The sequence below is a fragment of the Primulina tabacum genome, chromosome 6 (assembly GCF_025594145.1).
Source record: "Primulina tabacum isolate GXHZ01 chromosome 6, ASM2559414v2, whole genome shotgun sequence".
NCBI lineage: Eukaryota > Viridiplantae > Streptophyta > Magnoliopsida > Lamiales > Gesneriaceae > Primulina > Primulina tabacum.
In genome coordinates, this window is record NC_134555.1 from 242,980 (window position 1) to 268,304 (window position 25,325).

General features: G+C 43.2%; 1 protein-coding gene across 1 annotated transcript in view; it reads left to right on the plus strand.

The window, feature by feature from the left end:
• Nucleotides 1-24,654, plus strand: part of LOC142548392 (calcium-transporting ATPase 1, plasma membrane-type-like) — a 29,338-nt gene extending 4,684 nt beyond the window's left edge. Inside the window, exons 2-3 of the mRNA XM_075656683.1 lie at nucleotides 23,839-23,893; nucleotides 23,995-24,654. Coding sequence (XP_075512798.1) covers nucleotides 23,839-23,893; nucleotides 23,995-24,116 — 177 coding nt within the window. The 3' untranslated portion in view covers nucleotides 24,117-24,654. The remainder of the gene's footprint in view (nucleotides 1-23,838; nucleotides 23,894-23,994) is intronic.
• The last annotated feature ends 671 nt before the right edge of the window (nucleotides 24,655-25,325 follow it).

Below are 25,325 nucleotides of genomic sequence, written 5' to 3' on the forward strand. Positions count from 1 at the left end.
CTTTAGAGCATTATCTATCCTTTAAATAATTTAGTGAATTAACACATTAATTATGAAACCTAAATTAACTTATTTCCTACTTACCTCAAGTTACTTAAATAATTCCTTAAACATTCTTTTACCTTAAATTAACTTACTAGTTAGCTAAAATAAATTCTGGGAATGTTTTCTTAATATTAAATTTTATCTCAAAACTCCAACTCCAGTCCGGCCTCACTTAATTAACTGATAAGATAAGAGTTAAACTACTGCATAAAATAATTAACTTTAAAGAAAAAAGAATTTAAATTCTCATGCAATAAAATCATATTTAACACTAGAATTATGCACGGCTTATACGTAGTATAATTTACGGGTTCTACAACCCTCCCCCCTTAAAATAAATTTCGTCCTCGAAATTAAAACTTACCGAATAACTCGGGGTACCGACTCCTCATCTCTGGCTCAGACTCCCACGTAGCTTCCTCCTCTGAATGGTTGAGCCATTTGACTTTCACTCGCTTAACCAGCTTGTTCCGAAGCTTCTTCTCCTGTCTGTCTAAGATCTGTACTGGTCTCTCCTCATAAGACAGGTTCGGAGTAAGCTGCAACGGCTCAAAGTTCAAGACATGCGAAGGATTTGTCATATACTTCCTCAGCATAGAGACGTGGAACACATTGTGTACTCCGACCAGATTCGGCGGAAGAGCCACACGATAAGCTAACGTCCCAACTCTGTCGAGGATCTCAAATGGTCCAATGAATCTCGGACTGAGCTTCCCTTTCTTCCCAAATTGCATGACACCCTTCATAGGTGCTATCTTCACAAAGACATGGTCGCCAATGGCAAACTCTAGATCTCTCCTCCTCTGGTCCGCATAACTCTTTTGTCGACTCTGGGCAGTCCTCATCCTATCACGGATCATGACTACTACATCGGCATCCTGCTGAATAATCTCCGGACCCAACTCTGATCTCTCCCCTACTTTATCCCAATGAACAGGAGATCTGCACTTGCGACCATACAGTGCTTCATACGGTGCCATACCTATAGACGACTGGAAACTGTTGTTATAGGTGAACTGTACCAATGGCAAGTTCGACTCCCAACTCCCTGAGAAGTCAATAACACAAGCACGGAGAAGATCCTCCAAGATCTGAATAACTCGCTCTAACTGCCCATCTGTCTGCGGATGGAAAGCTGTGCTGAACAGCAACTTCGTACCCATGGTCGAATGCAAACTCTTCCAAAACGACGAAGTGAATCTGGGGTCTCAGTCAGACACGATAGAAACGGGAATTCCATGCAGTCGGACTATCTCTCGGATATACAACTCTGCATACTGAATCATGGTGAAAGTCGTCTTAATAGGCAAGAAGTGAGCTGATTTGGTAAGACGATCTACAATCACCCAGATGGCATTTGATCCTCTGACTGACTTCGGCAAACCGGTCACGAAGTCCATGGTAACATTCTCTCACTTCCACTCGGGAATAAGAAGAGGCTTGAGCAAACCTGCTGGTCTCTGATGCTCCGCCTTAACTAACTGACAAGTCAGACACTCGGATACAAAACGTCTGATGTCCTTCTTCATTCCTGGCCACCAAAACAATAACTGCAGATCTCTGTACATCTTCGTACTCCCAGGGTGAATAGAGTACGGCGACATGTGGGCCTCTGATAGAATATTTGCTCGGAGAGAATCACTGCTAGGAATCCACATCCTGTCTCTGTATCTCACTATACCGACGCTCACTGTATACAAAACACTGCCCTTGGCCTCATCTCTCTGCTTTCACTTTGCTAACTGCTCATCTGCTGACTGACCACTGCGAATACGGTCTAGAAGAGAGGACTGAATAGTCAAGGTAGATAGACGGGGAAACTATACCTTGAGAATATGACTCTAGATCAAACCTCTGCATCTCAAGCTGAAGAGGTCTCTGAATCGTCAAATGAGCCATCACTGCGACTTTTCTGCTCAATGCATCCGCAACTACATTAGCTTTACCCGGGTGGTAGCTAATGTCACAGTCATAATCCTTCACAAGCTCCAACCAACGCCTCTGACGCATGTTCAGCTCTTTCTGCGTAAAGAAATACTTGAGGCTCTTGTGGTCGGTAAAGATCTGGCACTTCTCTCTATACAAATAATGCCTTCAAATCTTCAAGAAAAAAACTACGGCGGCCAACTCTAGATCATGGGTAGGGTAATTCTTCTCATGGATTTTCCGCTGTCGAGAAGCATATGCTATCACCTTCTCATGCTGCATCAACACTGCGCCTAAACCGAGCTTCGAAGCATCGGTATACAACACAAAATCTCCGGGCCCTAACGGTATGGCCAAAACTGGTGCTGAGATAAGAGCTTGCTTCAAAGTATCGAAGCTCTTCTGACACTCCTCGCTCCACACAAATTTAGCATTCTTCTTGGTCAATGATGTGAGTGGAACGGCAATAGAGGAAAATCCCTTAATGAACTTCCGATAATATCCTGCTAGCCCAAGAAAACTACGGATCTCTGATGCATTCTGCGGCACAATCCAATCTCTGACTGCTGCAACCTTCGCTGGGTCTACCTCAATACCGCTGCTAGAAACAATATGGTCTAAGAATGCCACCTTCTCTAACCAGAATTCACACTTACTGAACTTTGCGAATAACTTATGCTTCTGCAAGGTCTGCAACACTGTGGTCAGATGTCTGCTGTGATCTTCTTGATTCTTGGAGTAGACGAGAATGTCGTCTATGAATACTATCACAAACTGGTCAAGATACGGCTGAAATACGCGATTCATGAGATCCATGAAGATTGCTGGCGCATTCGTCAGACCGAACGGCATCACAAGGAACTCGTAGTGGCCATAACGAGTCCTAAAAGCAGTCTTGGAAGCGTCAGCATCTTTCACCCTCAACTGGTGATAACCGGAACACAGATCTATCTTGGAGAATATCGAAGCTCCCTGCAACTGGTCAAACAAATCCTCAATCCTCGGAAGTGGGTATTTGTTCTTCACTGTAACCCTGTTCAACTCCCGGTAATCAATGCAAAGCCTCATAGAGCCATCCTTCTTCTTCACAAATAAGACTGACGCACCCCATGGTGAAAAACTCGGGCGAATGAACTCCTTGTAAAGAAGTTCCTGAATTTACTTCTTAAGCTCTGCCATCTCTGTCGGTGCTAGCCGGTACGGCGCTTTGGATAACGGAGTCGTACCTGGCATAAGCCCAATAGAAAACTCCACCTCTCGCTCGGGTGGCATACCAGAGACGTCCTCAGGAAAAACGTCTGGAAAATCTCTAACAATAGGAACATCTGCGGCTGACTGATTGGGTGCCTCGGGGACAGATATAAAAGTTGCTAAAAACGCCCGACACCCTCTATGCATGAGCTTCTTAGCCTTGACATAAGGAATAATGCGCGGTAAGGGAAAGTACCTGTCTAGGCTCAAATAAGAACTGCGCCATCCCAGGCGGTCGGACTAAGACAGATCTCCGCTGAAAGTCGATCAAAACTCTGTTCCTCAATAGCCAATCCATCCCTAGTATGATGTCAAACTCCGGCATCGGCAACACGATCAGATCCGCATAAATGAGGTTGCCATGGAGCTCAAGATCTAAGTCTCGGATCACATTGGTAGCAATACTACTGAATAGGCTACATCTAGCCCAATGGTCTTGACCTTGAGGAAATTAGCAAAGACCTCCGAAATAAATGAGTGAGTGGCCCCTGAATCTATCAAGGCCTTCGTAGCGGAACCAGATATAAATATTCTCCCTGAAAGATCGGAACTCTAAGTTGAACCCAATAGTTACAAGAACTAAACTTATAGACATGCAAAGGTCAAAGTTCTTCTAACTTAAATTCCCAAAATAATACTGAGTAGAGCATGCAATCCTACTGCAATTCTATGTTCAAAATCTTAACCCAAAACATTAAGTCCCAAATATAAACTTAAAGCGTAAAGGTACCTGTCATAAGCATGGTCTTCGGGTTCGTTTCCGTAGCATGGAGAGCAAAAACTCTGCCTTGGGTAGGCAGATTCCTCTGAGGGCACTGCGGCAGCAAGTAGTCTGGGCTACCACACTTGTAACACTTTCCGGAACCATACATACATGCTCCAGGATGGCGGCGTGAGCACTTGGGACAGACTGGATGCTCAAAAGTCCTCGGGGCTGGGCGTCCCCGCTGCTGCTGCTGCTGCTGATCTCTGTTTCTAGGCGGGCCGTGAAAAGGCCTCTTGTTCTGATGTTGTTGCTGAGGAGGAGGAGGGCGGTGTGGTACTGGAATCGGTCGCTTCCCCTGGCGATCCCTCTCAATGTCACGCTGGTCCTGCTCTGCAGCTAGAGCTCTGGAGACGGCAACATCATAAGTAGTAAGGCCAGCCACCCTAACATCACGGCGCAAGATCGGCCGTAGTCCGTCCAGAAAGTGTCTCAACTTTGCTCCAGCATCATTCGCAATTAGGGGCACGAAATGGCAACCCCTCTCAAACTTACGGATGAACTCCGTAACAGTCAGATCTCCCTGTCTCAGGGTCATGAACTCCCTGGTCAACGTGGAACGCACCTCATCAGTAAAATATTTGGAGTAAAATACCTCCGTGAAGCGTGTCCAGCTCAGCGTAGCCAAGTTCAGGGCTACCGACGCTCCTTCCCACCAAAAGCGGGCATCTCCTCCGAATAAATAGGTGGCACGTCGAACTCTGTCTGCATCTCCAAGCTCCATGAACTCGAAGATAACCTCGAGGGACTTGATCCAGCCCTCGGCAATCATGGGATCAGACGTCCCTGAAAACTCCTTCGGCCTCATCTTCATGAAGCGCTCATAAGTAGCCTCGAGCCCTGTCGGCCTGGCTGCCACAGCATTGTTCCCCGCAAACTGTGCGAAGAACTGAGTCATCCCAGCTAGCATCTGGGCATTCATGTCAGGTGGAGGTGGAGGTGGAGGTGGTAAGTCCCTCTCCTGCCTCTGGTTCATGCCGTCCTCCTGGCGAGGCTCATCTTCTCTAGTGCGCTCGAGGATGCGTCTAGGGGGCATACTGTTCCATACATAACCCATACGTAACTAACATGCATAATTCCATAATTTATTTAAATTTAAATACTGAACAATAAAAATCTGGACGTAAAATATTTCATGAAAACATGTCGTCCGAATAATTCATGCTTTAAATAAAATGCGTAAATGTAAAACTGACAGACCGGAGACGTGTCTCCATGAGCTCCTCGTGGTCAGTAGTAGTACAACCCTTTACAGAACCATTGCTCTGATACCAGCTATAATGGCCCGAAAATTCATGTTTGAAAATTTGCGGAAAAATATAAAATTTTCTTTTTAAAATAATCAAAATGACTCATTCATAAAATAAACTGATAAATCAAGTTTAATGTTCAAAATAGCAGCGGAAGAAATTATTGTTTGCAAAATAACAAGTTAAAGTAATTCAACAACTGATAAAAATGTTTGAGCATAAAAATGGTAAATGCTGAAAATGAGGTCCTCGGATTCCACTACTACCGACCCGAGCTGGCTCACTGGTCCCCGCCCTCAATCCCGTCCTCATCAGTACCTACTACAATCAAGTCTAGTGAGTCTAAAGACTCAGCATGCATATATCGTAAATAACAAGTAGTAATAATAAAATTGCATACAAGGTGAAAATATCATGTCTTCAGTAATTACAATACGTGTATAACTGAACTGAACTGAAAAGTGTATCATGAATAATTATAATACGTGCAAAACTGAACTGAAAGTTGTAAGTGAAATGTTTGCTCCGCAGAGCCCGGTCATAAAATAGCATGTAATAATTTTCTGTAGAGATTATGTTTTACGCAAATGGCCCCCTGAACTGAACTGAACTGAACCGGTAAGTGACCGCCGTGTGATGTAATAATCGTCTGATCAAACTAATGCCACAGTATACTGGGTGAAACTGAACTTAACCGGTAAGTGACCACCGGGTGATACAATAATCTCATGATAGTGAAATGGCCACAAGCAATATCGCATAAATATCAAAAAAATGAATATTTTATATTTTTATGCACGTAATATAATTAAATGGCATAATTAAATATCCTGTATTATTTTTACCATATGGGTTGGACCGTTTCCAGGCTCGCTGCGACCTAAATTTAACATGAATAATATGCAAATGATTTTTCTTGACCAAACTTTGTAATTGGATAAAAAAAACGAGACAATTACGCCCAACGACTTCGTATTTAATCATGACTCCGTGCCAACCCGAACCAACACCGAGCCATCATTTAGTCATGATTAAAATACACTTAAAATGATGAAATAATGCTCCTAAAATGGTAAGAGCTGAAATTTTGGTGAATGGAGGCCAAAACATGAAACACTCTTTCGAGAGTCAATTTGGTACATCGCACCGTAATTTCTCGTACAACCTCTAAACTTAACCGAATCACAAACGGCCAAAAACATGACCTTCCTAACTTGATGAGGCACTGTCCAGTCCAAGGCCATAGGCTAAACGCCAACCAAGAACTCGAACGAGCCTCTGAACCGAAGCAGCAAGTTGCTGTCCAGAAATTCCAGCAACCGCACCTGTACTTACATCGCCTTGTTTGCAAGACTATTGGTCATTGGGGCTTGAATCACCAACCAGAGCCTCTTCCCAACATCCTAAGGTGTGGCTTGAACCATGGTTAAGGGCCCTAGGCCAATCACAATCCAATCCAACACTTAGGACAACACCAAGCTTCAACCGAGAACTCAAAATATGTACTGTGATGTTTCTGAAATTTTATCTTGTTACTGTCATGCATCATACCAGTGGCCATATGGTTGACCATGGCTTGATCTAAACATCATGGGGTATGGTGTGAACCAGGGCTAAGGGCCAGAGGCCAACCATGGTCCACTCCAAACCACCAAAAACCGAGGGACACAAGCAAAATTCAAAAGGGCCGAAGGGAAGGGGGCTGTTCTTATTTCTTTTATTTGAAAACCGATTCCACCATGGACCAAGCCTCGAAAGGGTGACTTGGTCACGTCTTAGACATGATACGGAGGTGTTCTAACCATGGATATAGGCCCTTAGGGCAGCCAAGATCGGAAACTCTCCCCTTGACATCAAGGTGACAAAAAAATCGAACCACAAGTGACACTAGGAAGGAGTTGCTGTCATATCCGATTTCCAGCATGCATGGGCTTGAACTATTGGACCAATATGATCCTAACATGTCCTAGTACATGTCTAGATGCAGCCTTGGGAGCCTGGACATGAGCCAACCGCCTGAAACCACACAAACACAGAACCCGTGAAGTATGAAAGAAATCAGAAAATCTGCACATGAATTTTCGAAAAATGCTTCTTATGTATTTCGGTTTTTGCTTCAAAAAAATCATGAGTATAATGCTTTAAAATATTAATATGGCTTGATTGAGGAGTGAAAGAAATATAGACATGCCTTGGTTTCGTTTTGAAAAGAAAACGAACGAATATGACGACGCGGCGCGGAGGAGACGGAGTGATCTTCTTTTCTTGTTTCTACTCGATCTTTCACTCTAGTTTCTCTATGGTTTACTCACGATTTTTGCACTGAAATTTCCTCTGATTTTCGGTGGTGAGGAGGGGGAATAATGGTTAGGAGAGATGAAGGGGAGTTGCAATATAAAAGGGATTCAAATGGCATGACCAAGTCTTGCTCCCTTTGAATTGTTGGATGAGGAAGTAGTTTGATATTCAAAAGATATTTGGAGGGATAATGGAGGCATGACCAATTCTACCATGCAAAAACAAGGCAAGGATAATGATTTATTATTAATTAATTGTGATTAAAAGTGAAAGGATTATCATACCAAGAAATAACAAGAAAAAGGTCAAATGTGGTGAGTTGTCAAAGAAATGCTTAATCACCTATGGGGTGGCCGAATCATGCTATTAAGTGGAGGAAACATATTGCTTAGTTAGTGTATTTTAAATCTTTAGAGCCTCATCTATTCTTTAAATAATTTAGTGAATTAACACATTAATTATGGAACCTAAATGAACTTATTTCCTACTTATCTCAAGTTACTTAAATAATTCCTTAAACATTCTTTTACCTTAAATTAACTTGCTAGTTAGCTAAAATAAATTCTGGGAATGTTTTCTTAATATTAAATTTTATCTCAAAACTCCAACTCCAGTCCGACCTCACTTAATTAACTGATAAGATAACAGTTAAACTACTGCATAAAATAATTAACTTTAAAGAAAAAATAATTTAAATTCTCATGCAATAAAATCATATTTAACACTAGAATTATGCATGGCTTATACGTAGTCTAACTTACGGGTTCTACAAAGACGATCCTCGAAGCACATACAGGAGGAGACAAATCTGTTTTAAAGACACTGTGCTTTGTACAGGCCTTGGTTTGGTTTATTTTAAGCTTTGCTCTACTGTGTTTTCTTAATCATTTAGTTCACTGGTTTTTACGAAAGTTTATTGTACTTTATCTTTCGATATATCGTGCAACAAACTTAAAACAGATTACGTTATATTTATTACGTGGTTTCTTTCAATACAGATACTGAAACTAACGTACTAAGGGAAACTGTTCATGTTGTCCCTACTGTGGTGCCTCAACTCATCCCTCATGTTACCCCATGTACTGCTGCTATTGATGTGCCAACTAGCCATGGCAAAAAACAAAGAAGTTCATTGGAGTGGAATTCAAAAAGTGGCAGCAGAAAATGTTATTTTACTTGACAATGCTCAACCTGGCCAGATTCCTATAAGAGGATACTCCTAAACTCAAAGAGAATGAAGGAGATGTTGAATCCATCAGTGCTCTGAGGAATGAAATTATTTTGATTTCCAATGCTGGAATTATGTACTGAATTGATTAGCCGATTCGGTCTACAATGTGTTTTGCGAAATGAAAATAGCTAAAGAGCTATAGGAATCCCTTGACAGAAAGTATAAAACCGATTGTGCCGGGCCCAAGAAATTTCTTGTAGGCCGATATCTGGATTCTAAAATGATGGATTCAAAGTCGGTTATCAGCCAAGTTCAAGATCTCCAAGTGATGATACCCCGGGATGTCCCGGGTCATGGATAGTGCCCGGGACGTCCTGGGCCATGGAGCCTGTCCATGGAAAGTGCCCGGCTCAGGAGGATGGTTTTTTCCCGGGTTACGCATAATTCAGGTCAGTAAGATGGTAAGATATCCCGAAGCCCAGATCTCGAACCGCTCGGGACGTGGAGAGTGTGACGTGACAGGGAGAGTGTATGAATATGCCAGTCAAGAGGCCGGGCCATAGGAGCACCCAGGACATAATCTCCCCGGAACGTAGTATCCCGGTCCTTCGTAAGAAATCCCGAGAAGCAGTTTACCCAGATCACTTCGATATGAGCACCACATTTAATTGCGCCGACATATTAGGGTGTGTACAGCCGATCTATCTCTGACATTAATATAAATGGTTGACAAAATCAGGTGGGCTTGATGTGACTAGTATGAGATTTGACATGTCAGAACAATAGGGTATAATCAGCCGCCATACTATAATTAATGCTCAACAAAAAAAAAGAGGTCATCATTGCATCCTCTACTATAAATACCAGGTTCTTTACTTGCATTTATTCTTTATTCAGATATTAATTCACACATTGAATTCCCTCATTTATGGTGCATTTACTACCCCTCTCCTACACCAATCTCACAACCATCATTTGGTTACATTGGTTTTCTGGCTTGAGCTCCTCACTGACTTAAGCATCGGAGTGGTCACGCCGGACACCCCTCCGGTGCCCATTCACGTGGTTCTTTTCTTGTTCACAGATCTTTCAAATCGCTCAGGGAGGAAAGAAGTTCAGTTTAAACGTCCAGCTCATATTTCCTTCAACATCTTGATAGCAAATCCGGCAGAGTACCCGACCCGACTCGCTCCTTTTCGCCCGGGTTGCATCATTGGCGCCGTCTGTGGGAAATTTGAGTTTTAAGGCGTTGATATGGCTCCTAGTAGAAGAACAAATCAAGAAACTTCCCGGATCCAGAAAGAGAACAACACTCGTCTTTCTGGTGCAGGTGGCCCCCCACCTAATGGTCCCCAGCCCACCATCCATTTAACTCCCGAGGAGTTGACCAAAATTGTAGCTGATGCTGTCAAGACAGCCATGGCAAAGAAGACCACTACTCATCATTCCAGTCACCACGAGCAGCAACGTGAGCAGCCGTAAGAGGAAGAGGGAATGGAAGAGGAGAGGGAGTCAAGTTCAGGTTCTAAATCTCCTACTGTGGCAGAGGAGTTGGAGGAATTGAGGAAGAAGGTGAGGGCGTTGGAAGGGACAAGTTGTTTCCAAGAGCAGTGCTCAAGTGGTAAGGGTTGTCCATTCTCTGATATCATTGTCCGAGAACCACTGCCCGGGCAGTTCAAATCAGCCAAGATCAAAGATTATGATGGGAGTTCTGACCCCGAGGAGCATCTTGCTCGCTTTGAAAATATGGCCATGTTGCATTGCTATGGAGACCAGATCAAGTGTAAAGTGTTTTTAACTACCCTGGTCGATTCTGCACAAAGATGGTTTGAAGGGCTGGCACCGCAGAGCATTCATTGTTTTGAGGACTTTCAAAAAGTTTTCTTGCATCAATTCAGCAGCAGCAAGAAATACAAAAAAACTGCCTTTAGCCTTTTTGAAGTAAGGCAGGACCAAGACAAAACTCTGAGAGCTTACATCAAGCGATTTAATCGAGTAGCTCTAGAGGTTCCCGCGTGTGATCTAGAGACGAAAGTCACAGCTTTTATGCAAGGATTGTGGGAGGGAGATTTTTTCCGATCTCTGACCAAGAAATTGCCCGGGAACTTCGAAGATCTCTTGTCCCGGGCAGAGAAATATATTAATGTGGAAGAGGCACAGAACCAATAAAGAGAAGCCTTGAAAAGAGCCAGAGGAGACCGGGTTGTGAAGCCCGAGGAGAGAGCTCACAAGAAAAGTGGTCCGGGACATTTCTCTATGTCCCTCTGAGAATTGCCCAGGATCGATAAATTCAGGAATGCAGTTCAGACATAGCCCCGCTTCCCAGTCCAATGGCGAGGGCACCAAGACCAGAGAAGAGAGGCTTCTACACCCTTCACAAAGAGTGTTCTCACAACACGAATGAATTGCCGAACTCTAAGAAAAGAATCCAGTAGGCGTTCCATGCCAGCATCTCATCCCCCCCGAGATAAGTCTAGACAGCCACCTTGGTTGTCTTGACGCCCCGGACCTAATATTCACCAGAAGTCAACAGACATCCCAAGTGGAAGTAGAAGGGAGGAAGCGAGTTCCTGGGAAGAAAGGAGTAGACAAACAAAGAGAAAGGACCCTTCCCCGAGCCGAGGATTAATAAAAATGATTTCAGGAGGGTCCACAGATGGCGATTCCAACCGGGCTCAGAAGGCAAGAAGCAGAAGGGAGTGCTTAGGAGGTTGATGGGAGTGGGAGAAATGAGCCAGTTATCAGCTTTGGCCCAGAAGATCTTAAGGGAGTCAGTCTACCCCACAATGACGTTCTTGTTATCCAAGCCCGAGTGGCTAATTATGATGTATTAAGAGTATTTGTTGACAACGGCAGCTCTGTCAATGTCATCTTTAAAGAAGCACTGGTCCAAATGGATTTGCACGAGTATTAGTTAGAGGCGGTTGAGACTGCCCTGTTTGGTTTTGCTGGGCATGCCGTGTACCCTTAGGGGGAAATGACCCTGCCATTGACCCTAGGAACAGGGGACTTGAGGAAAACTGTGATGACAATCTTTACAGTGGTGGATGCCCCGTCCTCGTACAACATTATCCTGGGACGGCCGGCTATGAACGAGATGAGAGTTGTGGCCTCCACTTATCATCAAAAGATTAAATTTCCAGTACGAGGACAAGTCGGGAAAGTCAAGGGAGACCAACCTTCCTCTCGGAGATGCTACGGGGAGACTGTCCGGATAGATCAGAAAGAAGGCGAGAAGGGAGGGGAAGGGGAAGGAAAGTCAAGATGAAGTGGCCAGAGAAGGGGATGTACATTTTGTTGCTGAGGCAGAGAAGAGGCTGTGGAGATTAAGCCCGGGAAACACATCCGGGTGGCCCGAGACATCAACGCGTCCACCCGGGTAAATCTCTTGAACTGTTTGAAATCTAGCATTAATGTTTTCGCATGGTCCCAACAGGATCTAGCCGGGATCTCGCCCCAAGTGGCTGAACATAAATTAAATATTCACCCGGGACCCCGGCCTGTAAAACAAAAGAAGAGGCACTTCGGCCCTGAAAAAGATAAAGTCATTGAAGAGCAGGTGGGAGAGCTGTTGCAGGCCGGCCACATTCGAGAAGTCCAATTCCCTACGTGGCTCTCAAATGTGGTCCTTGTTCCTAAAGCTACTGGAAAATGGAGAATGTGTGTAGATTTCAGGGACCTGAATAAATCCTGCCCCAAAGACTGTTATCCACTCCCCCGGATTGATCAGCTGGTGGATTCAACCTCCGGATGCGAATTATTAAGCTTTCTGGATGCTTATCAGGGGTACCGCCAAATCCCTCTTGAAGATCAAGATAAAGCCAGTTTTATCACTTCCGGGGGCACCTTCTGCTACGTTGTTATGCCCTTTGGATTGAAGAATGCCGGGGCCACGTACCAACGCTTGATGAGTCATGTCTTCCAAAAGCAGATAGGTCGGAATATTGAAGTATATGTAGACGATATCTTGATCAAGACCCGGGAAGTCTCTTACTTCATTAATGATCTGGCCGAAACCTTCACTACTTTGAAACAGTATCGAATAAAGCTCAACCCGGCCAAATGTGTATTCGGGGTCAAGAGTGGAAAATTCTTGGGTTTCTTGGTAACTGATCGGGGAATCGAAGTCAACCCCGAAAAAATCAAATTAATAATGGACATGCCTTCCCCTCAATCTGTCCGGGATGTGCAAAAATTAACCGAGAGGATCGCGACCCTGTCACGCTTCATCTCTCGATCTGCTCATCAAAGTTATCCATTCTTCTAAGTTCTAAGATAAGCGCAAAAATTTGGCTGGGATGACAAATGCGAGCAAGCTTTTCAAGACTTGAAGAAGCATCTGGCTGAGTTGCCTATTCTTGCAAAACCCGAGTCCGGGGAAAAATTATGGATCTATTTATCCGCCACTGAGTTCGCCGTTAGTTCTGTGCTTGTCAGGGAAGAAGGAGCCGACCAGAAGCCAGTATACTATGTCAGTCATGCCCTTCGAGGAGCGGAATTAAAATACAGTGAAGTGGAAAAAATAGCACTGGCCCTGGTGATGACTGCCCGGAAGCTGAGGCCTTATTTTCTCTCACATCCCATTGTGGTCCTCACCAATTCTCCACTCGGGAGGATCATGACACACGTCGAAGTCTCGGGAAGAATGGTTAAATGGACTATAGAGCTCGGGGAGTATGACATTGAATATAAACCTCGAGTTGCTATTAAAGCCCAAGCATTAACAGACTTCTTAATAGAAATGATTCAACCGGGAGAAGAAGAGGTATGGAGAGTCTTTGTTGATGGTGCATCGAATCTCAGGATGTGGAGTTGGGGTGGTCCTGATTGCCCCATCAGGACAGAAGATCAAGCTGGCTCTGAGGATCGACTCCAGGGTCACCAATAATGAAGCGGAGTATGAAGTCGTCCTGGCAGGGTTGCAGGCTGCCCGGGAAGTCGGTGCTTCCCGGGTCATTATTTATTCTGACTCTCAGTTGGTCACCCAGCAAATCAAGGGAGCATATGAGGCCAAGAATGAAAAAATGCTTAAGTATCTGGGGCTCATCACGTCCCGGGCAGCGTCTCTAACCGACTGGAGCATTGAGCAAATTCCCAGGGAGGAAAATGCAGAAGCTGATACCTTAGCCAAACTGGCTGCTTCCATGTCAGATATAAGCACCCGGGAAGTTCTCTGTTTTACCCGGTTAGTGCTCTCCGTTGATGACTCGATAGAGTTCGTGGATGACCCCTCTCATTGAATATATAGTCCATGGCAAGCTCCCAGAAGATCGGGCCCGGGCTGCAAAAATCAAAAAACAAGCACACAGGTTCGTCTTTTTGCGTGATGTTTTATACAGGCGATCATATCAAGGCCCTTTGCTTAAATGCTTATCAGAGAATGAGGTAGAGTATGTCCTCCGAGAAATACACGAGGGGTGTTGTGGTGAACACCTCGGTGGGACTGCCATGTGTCGGAAAGCTATTTTGGCCGGATTTTGGTGGCCCCAAATGAATCAAGATGCTGCCCGAGTGGTTCAAAAATGCAAGGGTTGCCAACACAATTCTAATTTTCATCATCACCCAGCTGCTAACATGCAACCAATCTCAACATCATGTCCTTTTGATCAATGGGGGCTAGATATCGTGGGGCCCTTCCCCATAGCCCGGGCCCAGAAAAAATTCCTTCTTGTGGCTGTGGATTACTTTTCCAAATGGGTAGAAGCGGAGCCTTTGGCCAAAATAACTGAGGAAGAGGTGATGAAATTTCTCTGGAAAAATATTGTTTGCAGATTTGGCATCCCAAGAAAATTGATTTCAGATAATGGGAGGCAATTCCAGGGAAAGAAAATCACCTCATGACGTCAAGAAATGAAGATCGTTCAATCCTTCACCTCAGTGGCCTACCCCCAAGACAATGGCCAAACTGAAGTGACCAATAGAATCATTGTACAAGCATTGAAGGCCCGACTTCACGGGAAATGTAAAGATTGGATGGAGGAATTACCAAGTGTATTATGGGCATATCGAACTACACCACGAACATCTACTCGGGAAACTCCCTACAGCCTAGTCTATGGTTCAGAAGCAGTCCTACCTGTGGAGATTGGGCAATCCTCTACTCGGATAGAATCTTATCCGAGCAACAATGATCAGTCCCAGGCCATTGAACTTGATCTAGTTGAAGAAATGAGAGATCGGGCAGCCATTCAAATGGAAGCTTATCGCAGCCGGGTAATGAAATCCTATAACAAGCATGCTCGATCACGAGATTTTCAGGTTGGGGACCTGGTAATGAAAAAGGCCAAACCAATGGGTGATGTTGGGAAATTAGAAGCACGGTGGGAAGGACCCTTCAGAATAGTTCGAAGAGTCAGCTCGGGGGCAGCTTATTATCTCGAAGATTCTCAGGGACACACTCTTAAAAGACCCTGGAATGCTTTTCATTTGAAGAAATATTATGTTTAAAAAAGCTTTTGTATCTATTGTTTCTACATCAAATAAAGAAATTATTCAAGGAAGTGTCTATAAAGTCCAGGGACCCGTACCCTGGCCCGGGGATCCGCACCCCGGTTGTCTCTTAAGTCCAGGGACCCGTACCCTGGCCCGGGGACCCGTACCCTGGCCCGGGGACCCGCACCCCGGTAATCTCTTAAGTCCAGGGACCCGTACCCTGGCTCGGGGATCCGCACCCCGTTGTCTCTTAAGTCCAGGGGCCCGTACCCTGGCCCGGGGACCTGCACCCCGGTTATCTCTTAAGTCCAGGGGCCCGTACCCTGACCCGGGGAACCGCACCCCGGTAATCTCTTAAGTCCAGGGACCCGTACCCTAGCTCAAGGATCCGTACCCTGGTTTTCTCTTAAGTCCAGGGGCCCGTACCCTGGCCCGGGGACCCGCATCCCGGTTATCTCTTAATTCCAGAGACCCGTACCCTGGCCGGGGATCCCCATCCCGGTTGTCTCTTAAATCCAGGGACCCGTACCCTGGCCCAGGGATCCGTATCCCGGTTGTCTCTTAAGTCCAGGGACCCGTACCCTGGCCCGGGGTTCCGCACCTCGGTAATCTCTTAAGTTCAGAGACCCGTACCCTGGCCCGGGGATCCGCACCCCGGTTGTCTCTTAAGTCCAGGGGCCCGTACCCTGGCATGGGGACCCGCACCCCGGTAATCTCTTAAGTCCAGGGACATGTACCCTGGCCAAAGGACCTGCACCTTGATTATTTATCAAAATCATCTACAAGGGCTTATGCCCCGATTATGAATGTACTTGGTGAAGGTGGGTTAAAATTCACGAGAATATCAAAGAGTTCGAGTCACCCGCAATACGTGTAAATATCTTAAGGCAGTTTTCAAATGCAAGAAAAGTTAACAGAACATACTTCATTAATACCGGAAAAATATTTACAAGGTGCCCGGAAGCCCGGGAATGAAAAATAAATAAAAATAAAAAATACAGGATGGAAGGGTCCTAGTCTACTCGGGATTTTGTGCCCCCTCTTGTTTATCTTGCTTCTCCTCCTCTTATTCTTCCGAGAGAGAAGCTGCAGCTTTAACCAAGTCAGGGAAGTCCTCTTGGTCGGGAGGAACAAGCCCTGCCTCCTGAAATTGCTCCAGGCATTTGTTGAAGCCCAAGTCAAAATAAGGAAAGGCCTTGTCAGCCACCATTTTCTTGAATTCTCGGGACTTCAAGAATTTTGCCCGATCTTCTTCCTGGGAGGTCTTCACCTGCTCCAAGGCCACAATTGCTTACTCAGCCCGGACCCGAGAAGATTCTGCCTCTTCCTTGGCCGCATGCCCCTCTGCCCGGGCCTTAATCATCTCGGCCTGAGCCAAGTCCACCTGTTGTTTCCAGCTAGCCCTCTCCCGGGCTAGGACATGATCGTGGAGCTCGTTCAGCCGACTTACCTCCTCTTGGAGTTTGGCATGTGTTTCCTGGGCAGCGGTGGCCTGTGTATTGGCCCTTTTGGCAGCCTGAGCCACCCGCTCAAAGGCCGACATGAGCATTTGCAAGCCCTGAAAATATGAAAGAGGTAAGTAAAATGGGTACATGATTAAACGATAAAAGTAAACAGAAGAACTTACAGAGAAGGACCGGGCTACTCCTTCACACAACATCTCGTTCGGATGGAGTCCTTGGAGATGCCCCACCTCATCCGGGCGTAAAAGACCCCGGATCATCTTGACTAGATCCGAGCTGACGTCATCCCCAAAGATATTGGGAAGGACCCAAGATCTCTCGCCCTGCGGACCAGAAGATGACCCACCAAGAGGAGGAGGCCGGACAATCTCCTCAGTCTCATCCTCCACAACCACCACCTCGATAACCGGCTCTATCGTAGCCTTCCTCTTTCGATGATTGAGAGGTGCCGAGTCCTCCTCAGCATGCAGGGAAGTGGTATCCTCCCGGGTAAGGGCCGTCTCCTCCCGAGCCTTAGCCTCTGCCTCGACCCGGCGTTCCTCATCTTCCCGGGCCTCAGCCTCTACCCGGGCTCTTCACTCCTCTTGTTCTTGAGCCTCTCGAGCTCTTTTATCCGCCCAGGCTTTCTTTTGCTCTTTCTTCTTTCGGGCAGTTGCCTCGAGAAGACTGGCTTTAATCATTTCCTTTTCGGCTGCATCAAAGATTTGACAGTTAGAAAATTAACACACAAAAAATGAAAGATCTAAAGATAGTAAGTTACCAGTCTGTGACTCAGCCTGACCAAACGCATTTATAACCTGGTCTACAAGATCATCAGGTCGGGACCCGATACCATAGTGAACCAAATTATCTCCCCCGATCAACACCGAGGATAGGAAGGGCTGCTCTTCCAAAGCATCCCAGGCATGGGTGAAATTAGGGAGGAGTTTGAAGTCGGAAGGAAGTTCAGGTTGAGGGGGCATCATGGACAGAAAGCCTGTTGAACAGGTCGGGAGAGTTGGGAGTTGTAAAAAGAAAAATTTTGTTTTCCACCCCTTCGAAGAAGAAGGGATGTCAATCAAGAACCGGTAATGCATCCGGGCAATAAAAGAAAAGACCCCGTCATTAAACCGGCAGGAGTAAAAATAATGAAAAATAGAAGAGTTGATGGGAATGGCTTTCATGCGGAACAAAACGAAAGTGGCCGCCATAAGCCTAAAGGCGTTAGGGTGAAGATGATTAATAGGGAGATAGAAGAATCGAGCAACCCCTTCAAAGAAATGGTGGATGAGGAATCGAAGCCCACTTTTAAGTTGTTCAACAAAAAAAGTGTGATAGCCTGAGGGTGGGGTGTCCGGGTGGTCACTTGGCCCGGGTATTTTGATTTTGTATAAAGAAGGGATTGATCCTAGAGACCTGATCTCAGCAGACGCCCCGGGACGAAGAGTGGAGGTTACTGTTGAGAACCACAAGGGCCCTGAAACTTTATCCTTCCCCTTACCTTGGGTGCTGGCACGACGGGAAGAAGAAGCTTTTGGTTTTGTGAGAACTCGGAACAGGTAATAGGGATACCTATCGGGACGTGGACAGAAGTTGCAGAAGGGGTCGGGGAATTATCCTCCGACCGACCCCTGACATTCTTACCAGATGTGGATGAAGTGGAGTTTGACATGACTAGGGAAGTAGAAAATAAGGGAGAAGAAACTTACTAGGAAGAAAAGCGAAAAAAATGATTGCTGGTAGCTGATGAACGAAAAAATCGCCGGAGTAAGATTCACACAACGGAAAAGCTCAAGAGAAGAATTCGGCAGAGCTTCGCTACAAGTTCGAATTTGCAAATGATTTTTCAAAAACAAGTTAGCTACTATATATAAGGGTAAGGGTCAATCTGCACCATTGATCTAAACGAATCGGACGGATAGGGTTGACATGGGAAATCGCGCGGGATATATGAAAAGACAAGCGCGGAGCTCGAGGCGTCATGATGATTTATCTTCTCGGAATACGAAAAGTTTCTTACAGACTTTAATGCTAGGGCTTACGTCAGCATCGATAGGGTGATGTCATCCTTATCGTCTCGGGAAAATCAGATAGCAACATGTTGCTCGTAACCGGGCACATCAGACTGATCGGGACAGCGAGTATGACTCTAGCCCGACTATTTAAGGAGGAAGTGATGATACCCCGGGATGTCACAGGTCATGGATAGTGCCCAAGACATCCTGGGCCATGGATCCTGTCCATGGAAAGTGCCCGGCTCAGGAGGATGGTTTTTTCCCGGGTTACGCATAATTCAGGTCAGTAAGATGGTAAGATATCCCGAAGCCCAGATCTCGAACCGCTCGGGACGTGGAGAGTGTGACGTGACAGGGAGAGTGTATGGATATGGCAGTCAAGAGGCCGGGCCATAGGAGCACCCGGAACATAATCTCCCCGGGACGTTGTATGCCCAGTCCTTCGTAAGAAATCCCGAGAAGCAGTTTACCCAGACCACTTCGATACGAGCACCGCATTTAATTGCGCCGACATATTAGGGTGTGTACAGCCGACCTATCTCTGACATTAATATAAATGGTTGACAAAATCAGGTGGGCTGGATGTGATTAGTATGAGATTTGACATGTCAGAACAATAGGGTATAATCAGCCGCCCTACTATAATTAATGCTTAACAAAAAAAACGAGGTCATGATTGCATCCTCTACTATAAATACCAGGTTCTTTACTTGCATTTATTCTCTATTCAGATATTAATTCACACATTGAATGCCCTCATTTATGGTGCATTTACTACCCCTCTCCCACACCAATCTCACAACCATCATTTGGTTACATTGGTTTTCTGGCTTGAGCTCCTCACTGACTTAAGCATCGGAGTGGTCACGCCGGACACCCCTCCGGCGCCCATTCACGCGGTTCTTTTCTTGTTCACAGATCTTTCAAATCACTCAGGGAGGAAAGAAGTTCAGTTTAAACGTCCAGCTCGTATTCCTTTCAACATCTTGATAGCAAATCTGGCAGAATACCCGACCCGACTCGTCCCCTTTTCGCCCGGGTTGCATCACCAAGTGATTTTTCACGAGATTCACAGTGAGGGGATGGCTTTGAGCGAATCTTTCCAAGTGGCTGCTATTGTTGAGAAGCTACCACCAGCTTGAAAGGATTTCGAAAACTATTTAAAACACAAGCGAAAGGATATGAAGGTTGAAGAGCTCATTGTTCGACTTCATATTGAGGAAGACAACAAGAATTCTAAAAGACGATTGTTTTCTCCAACTGTTGTTAAGGCAAATGTTGTCAAGCATGGCCAAATCTCGAAAAGAAGAAATTTTTCTCCTTCCAACAAAAAGAAATAGTGAACCACTTGATCTAATTCACAGTGATATATGTGATTTAAGAGGTGTGCAAACACGTTGTAGAAATAAATATTTCATTACTTTTGTTGAAGATAGCACAAAGTTTTGTTATGTGTATCTTCTTAAAAGTAAAGATAAAGCAATTGAAAAAGTTATCCACTATAAAAGTGAAGTTGAAAATCAACTTAGCAAGAAAATTAAGGTGTTAAGAAGTGATCGTGTAGATGAATATGAATCATCATTTACTGAGTTTTGTGATCAACATGGTATCAAACACGAAAGAATGGCACCTTATTCTCCTCAGCAAAATGGCATTGCAGAGAGAAAGAATTGCACCTTGAAAGAGATGATGAATGTGTTGTTATTAAGTTATGGTTTACCACAGAACATGTGGGGGGAAGTTGTTCTAACAACAAATTACCTTTTAAATAAGGTGCCCCGAAAGAAGCAAGATAAAGTCCATATGAATTATGGAAAGGTAGAAGTCATTCCTACCAATACTTGCAAGTGTGGGGATGTCTTGCCAAGGTAGCAGTATCCACTCCAAAGAAAGTAAAGATAGGACCAAAAACTGTTGATTGCATTTTCATTGGATATGCTCAAAACAGTGGCGCGTATCGTTTTCTTGTACATGAATCTCAAATATCTGATATTCATAAGAATAAGATAATGGAATCAAGAAATGCTTCGTTCTTTGAACACATGTTTTCATACAAATCTAAGGAAGAACCAAGTTCATCCAAAAGATTATATGAGACAATTGAAAAAGAACAAGAGCTTAACCAAGATATTGAACCTAGACGTAGCAAGAGAACTAAGATTGAGCAATCCTTTGGTCCGGATTTCATGATGTAAAGTGAACCTCAAAGCTTCAAGGAAGCAACGAGTTCATTTGAGGGACCTTTATGGAAAGAGGCTATCAATTCCGGATGGAATCCATTTTACAAAATCATACGTGGAAATTAGTAAATCTTCCTCCGGGAAGCAAACCAGTAGGCTGTAAATGGCTTTTCAAAAGGAAAATGAAATCAGATGGAACCATAAATAAGTATAAAGTCAGATTGGTAATCAAAGTTTACCATCATCGTGGAGGGCTTGATTACTTTGACATATATTCTATTGTATCGAGAATAACCTCTATTTGTGTGATACTCGCAATTGCCGCCTTCCGAAATCTTGAAGTACACTAAATAGAGTAAAGACAGTTTTTCTAAATGGAGATTTAGACGAGAAAATTTTAAAACAAGCACCAAAGCAATGACACGAAAATTTTGATAAAGCCATGATGGAAAATGGAATTAAATTCAGTGAATGTGACAAATGTGTATACATAAAAAACACTGAAAATGGATATGTCATTTTATGTCTATACGTAGATGACATACTTATTATTGGTAATGATAAGATGATCAAATCCGCCAAGAAGTCATTGAACTCAAGATTTGACATGAAAGATTTGGCTTTGCCGATGTAATCCTTGGAATTAAAATTCATAGAACATCAGAAGGGCTAATTCTAAGTCAGTCACATTATGTTAACAAAATACTTGAGAAATTCAGTAATGATGACTCTGCATTGGCTAAAACCTCGATAGATACCAGTTAGCATCTATCAAAGAATCGATATGAGAGTATGTCTCAATTAGAATACTCTCGAGTCATTGGAAGTCTGATGTACTTAATGAGTTTTACAAGACCAGACATAGCTTATGCAGTAAGCAAATTGAGTAGATTCACGAGTAATCCAGGAGTTGAACACTGAAAAGCAATTATCAGATTGCTAAGATACTTAAGGTACACTCGTGAACATGGACTGCACTATATCAGATATCCTGCTGTTATTGAAGGATACAGTGATGCAAATTGGATATCTGATATGAAAGACTCAAAATCTACAAGTGGATTTGTATTCACTTTAAGAGGTGCAGCAATTGCGTAGAAATCTTCTAAACAAACTGTAATAGCAAGATCCACGATGGAATCTGAGTTTATAGCTCTTGACAAGTGTGCTGAAGAGGCTGAATGGCTGTGTCACTTCTTATAAGATGTTTCAGGATGGGAAAAACCAGTGCCAGCTATGTGCATACATTGTGATAGCCAATCTGCGATTGGAAGGGTACAAAATAAAATGTATAAGGGTAAGTCTATGCATATACGTCGTAGACACAATATCATTAGATAACTACTCTCAACTGGAGTTATCACTGTTGACTATATAAAGTCAAAGGATAATACAGCGGATCCACTAACCAAGGGATTAAACAGAGAGTTAGTTGCGAAAATGTCAAGGGGAATGGGGCTCAAACCTATAGAATAAATTGGTGTGAAGGAAAACCCAACCTACTCTGACTGGAGATCCCAAGAATTAGGTTCAATGGGACAACCTAATCGCACTGATTTGGTATATCACTGTGGGGGTTATCTCTAGCTCATTCCTATTATAAAACAGTGAATATTGAGGATAAGCTTATGATTTTTAATTATTCTGATGAGAAGAATATAGAATCACCTATTTGAGAGAAAAGTGGGGCCGCTTCGAAGGAATTGTAAGGCTCAATTCTAGACCCTCTTGCAGAACCAGACGTGTGTTCATGGCCAAAACGAACACAATCATGAGAGCTGAATAGTATAAGGGAGAGTCTTGTGTGAAGTATATCTTAATTTACATAAACAGCAGAACAGTTCAAGGACATCATGTCTACTGGTCAGCTAGTAAAGCAAATATTTTCATATGGGAATGTTCAAAGGGTAACACCTATCTGTCCTATATAGGATTCAACTATAGAACTTTGTCACCAAGATTTGTATCAAATTTCATTCATATGGGAGATTGTTGGAAATTTGAATCAAATTTCCAATTTGATTAAAAATTATGTCTTATGAATGTGGGAATGTCTTTTGGCTCTCCACATTCTTGAGTTAATTGTGGCTCATAATTATAGAAATGTCTTTTGACTTTCCACATTCTTGAGTTAATTGAAGACTTTTGGCTCTACATATTATTGATTTAATGGAAGATTAATTGTGTTAATTAATTTTGCATAACTCTTGGTGTGCATTTTGGGGCTTATAAATAGTGTGTTCTTTTCCTCTTTCATATATATGAAAATCTTATCTCTTTCAAACTTTCTCTTGCATTTCATATCATTAGCTTTCCATTTGGCCTCCGTTAAATTTCGGTGATAAAGTGAAGGTACGTTTTCAGTTCGCCGTTGTAGTGCCTCGTGCTAAATCACCGCTGGTTGTTCCGTTGTATCCTGGGAAACAGACGTCCAAGACGATCCTGGAAGCATATACAGGAGGGGACAAATCTATTTTAAGGACATTGTACTTCGTACAGGCCTCGGTTTGGTTTACTTTAAGCTTTGCTCTACTGTGTTTTCTTCACCATTTAGTTCACTGGTTTTTACGAAAGTTTCTGTATTTTATCGTTCGATATATTGTGCAACAATTTTTATATGGCAGACGACCTGTATTGCCATTTGGATTTAGATGAAAGGTTAATGAGACGAATTTTTCAGGATATCTTGTTTGTTACTCTTCTTAAATTGCTGATTGTGCCATTTGTAAGCTCAAAGTGCTGATTTTTACGTGTGTTGAAAAACGTAGACTTGTGGTTGGCAATATTTGTTTCCGAATGATGTATGGTTCATAAAAAGATAATCCATGCTTGTTCCAAGGGTTTTTTTGGTCTTCACTGTTCGATGGCTACCCCTTTTTTTACATGTGAAAACTGTTGAGGAAAGGTAGAATTATGGTTGTCAATATTTATTCCAAAATGATTCATTGTCAGGACCATTATTTTGTAGTATTGTCTGCAGTTCTCAAACAGTACTAAAGCTCCCAATACTTGAGCCCAAATAATTTTGTGTCAAATAGTGCTCATTTTCCTTAATTCATTGTCAGGACAATATACGGGTTTGTTTTGTGGTTTATAGTGCGGCCCTCAGGTTTATTGACGGTATAATTCTACTAGATTCTTCATCTCAAATATAGCTCGCAAAAGTTTCTTTTGATTCACGGTCTTGTTTTGTCACCATCACTTATCCTTTCCTTGTGCAGGAAGTGTACTTGGTAAAAGATTTATAGCAGAAGATGGTAAAAACTCAAGTGAGTCCCCAGAACAAGATACAGGGGTAGAAATTCAAAATGGACTAACAGAAGAAGATATGCTTGCTGGGTGATAAGATTGCAACTATTGTTGCTTCCTATGATATCAAGACCTTAAGAAAACTTAAAGGAGTAGAAGGACTCGCAAATAGATTTGTAAGAATTATTTTGTTTGACAATTATGGGTAAATATATGAACAGTAATAAAAATAGTGAATTTGTGTTTTATCAGAATTAAATGTTGTGCCAGATGTTACAACATCTCGGACAACATGCAGCGGAATATCATATTTTGGAACACAAATTGACTTTAAATAAATAAATGGATGAGATTAAATTTGCACAAGTATAAATACTTGTGCGGTGCCTTATGGCAAAAATTAATCACTAGAAAAATAATCGTTTACAAAAATCAATCACTAGTGATTCTCACTAAAATCAATTTCCTCAACAAGTTGAGAAAACAAATGCTTTCTAAAAACAAACAACCAGAATAAAACTAAAACAAGAAAGCAAAAAACGTGTTGCCAAACAGTAGATCCACGAGAAGCAATCTTTGGGCAACTTATTCCCAGATGTTGTCCGTAGATGTTCTCAACATTCACAACAACACTCTATCACACTCTTCACAGCACGTCTCTTGAAAAAAGGTTTTCTCTGAATTCCTGAACGTGCACTCGTGAGTGAGTATTGACCGAGAGAGAGGAAGGAGCCACTCAATGATGGCTTGGTCTCTTATTTATAGATGTGGAGTTTCATTCCATAAGGTAACCTACTTCACAAAGAAATATAAGAGTTTTGTTAGGAATAAACTCTTTTTAAATACTACTACCATATCTCATCAACTTATTATCACAAATACCATATCTCCGAATATATTTAAATGATTATCTCATTATCTAAGAAAGGCAAAATCATATTAAATATTTACTTAGTCGAGGCAACAAGGAAACCAAGTTAATAAGGAAATAATTTAAGTCAAGAAATATATCAATTAGATTCGAAAATAATATTTCCCTTCAATCTCCCTCTTTTTGCCTTTCTTGGACAAAATGAGATCAAACCCATTTATCCTGGATTGGCTCAAATTAACTTCCCCTGAGTTTAAAGCATTCCTCTCAGTTTTAGTTTAAATCAGCTCCCCCTGATTTCAAGAATTCCTCTTCCCCTGAACACACTAAAGATGTAAAGAATGTTGTTAGAGATGTTGGCAACACTTAACATAACATCAGCACCATTTCAACAACGCAGAGTCAGAACCATTAGTAAAACAGAACAACCAC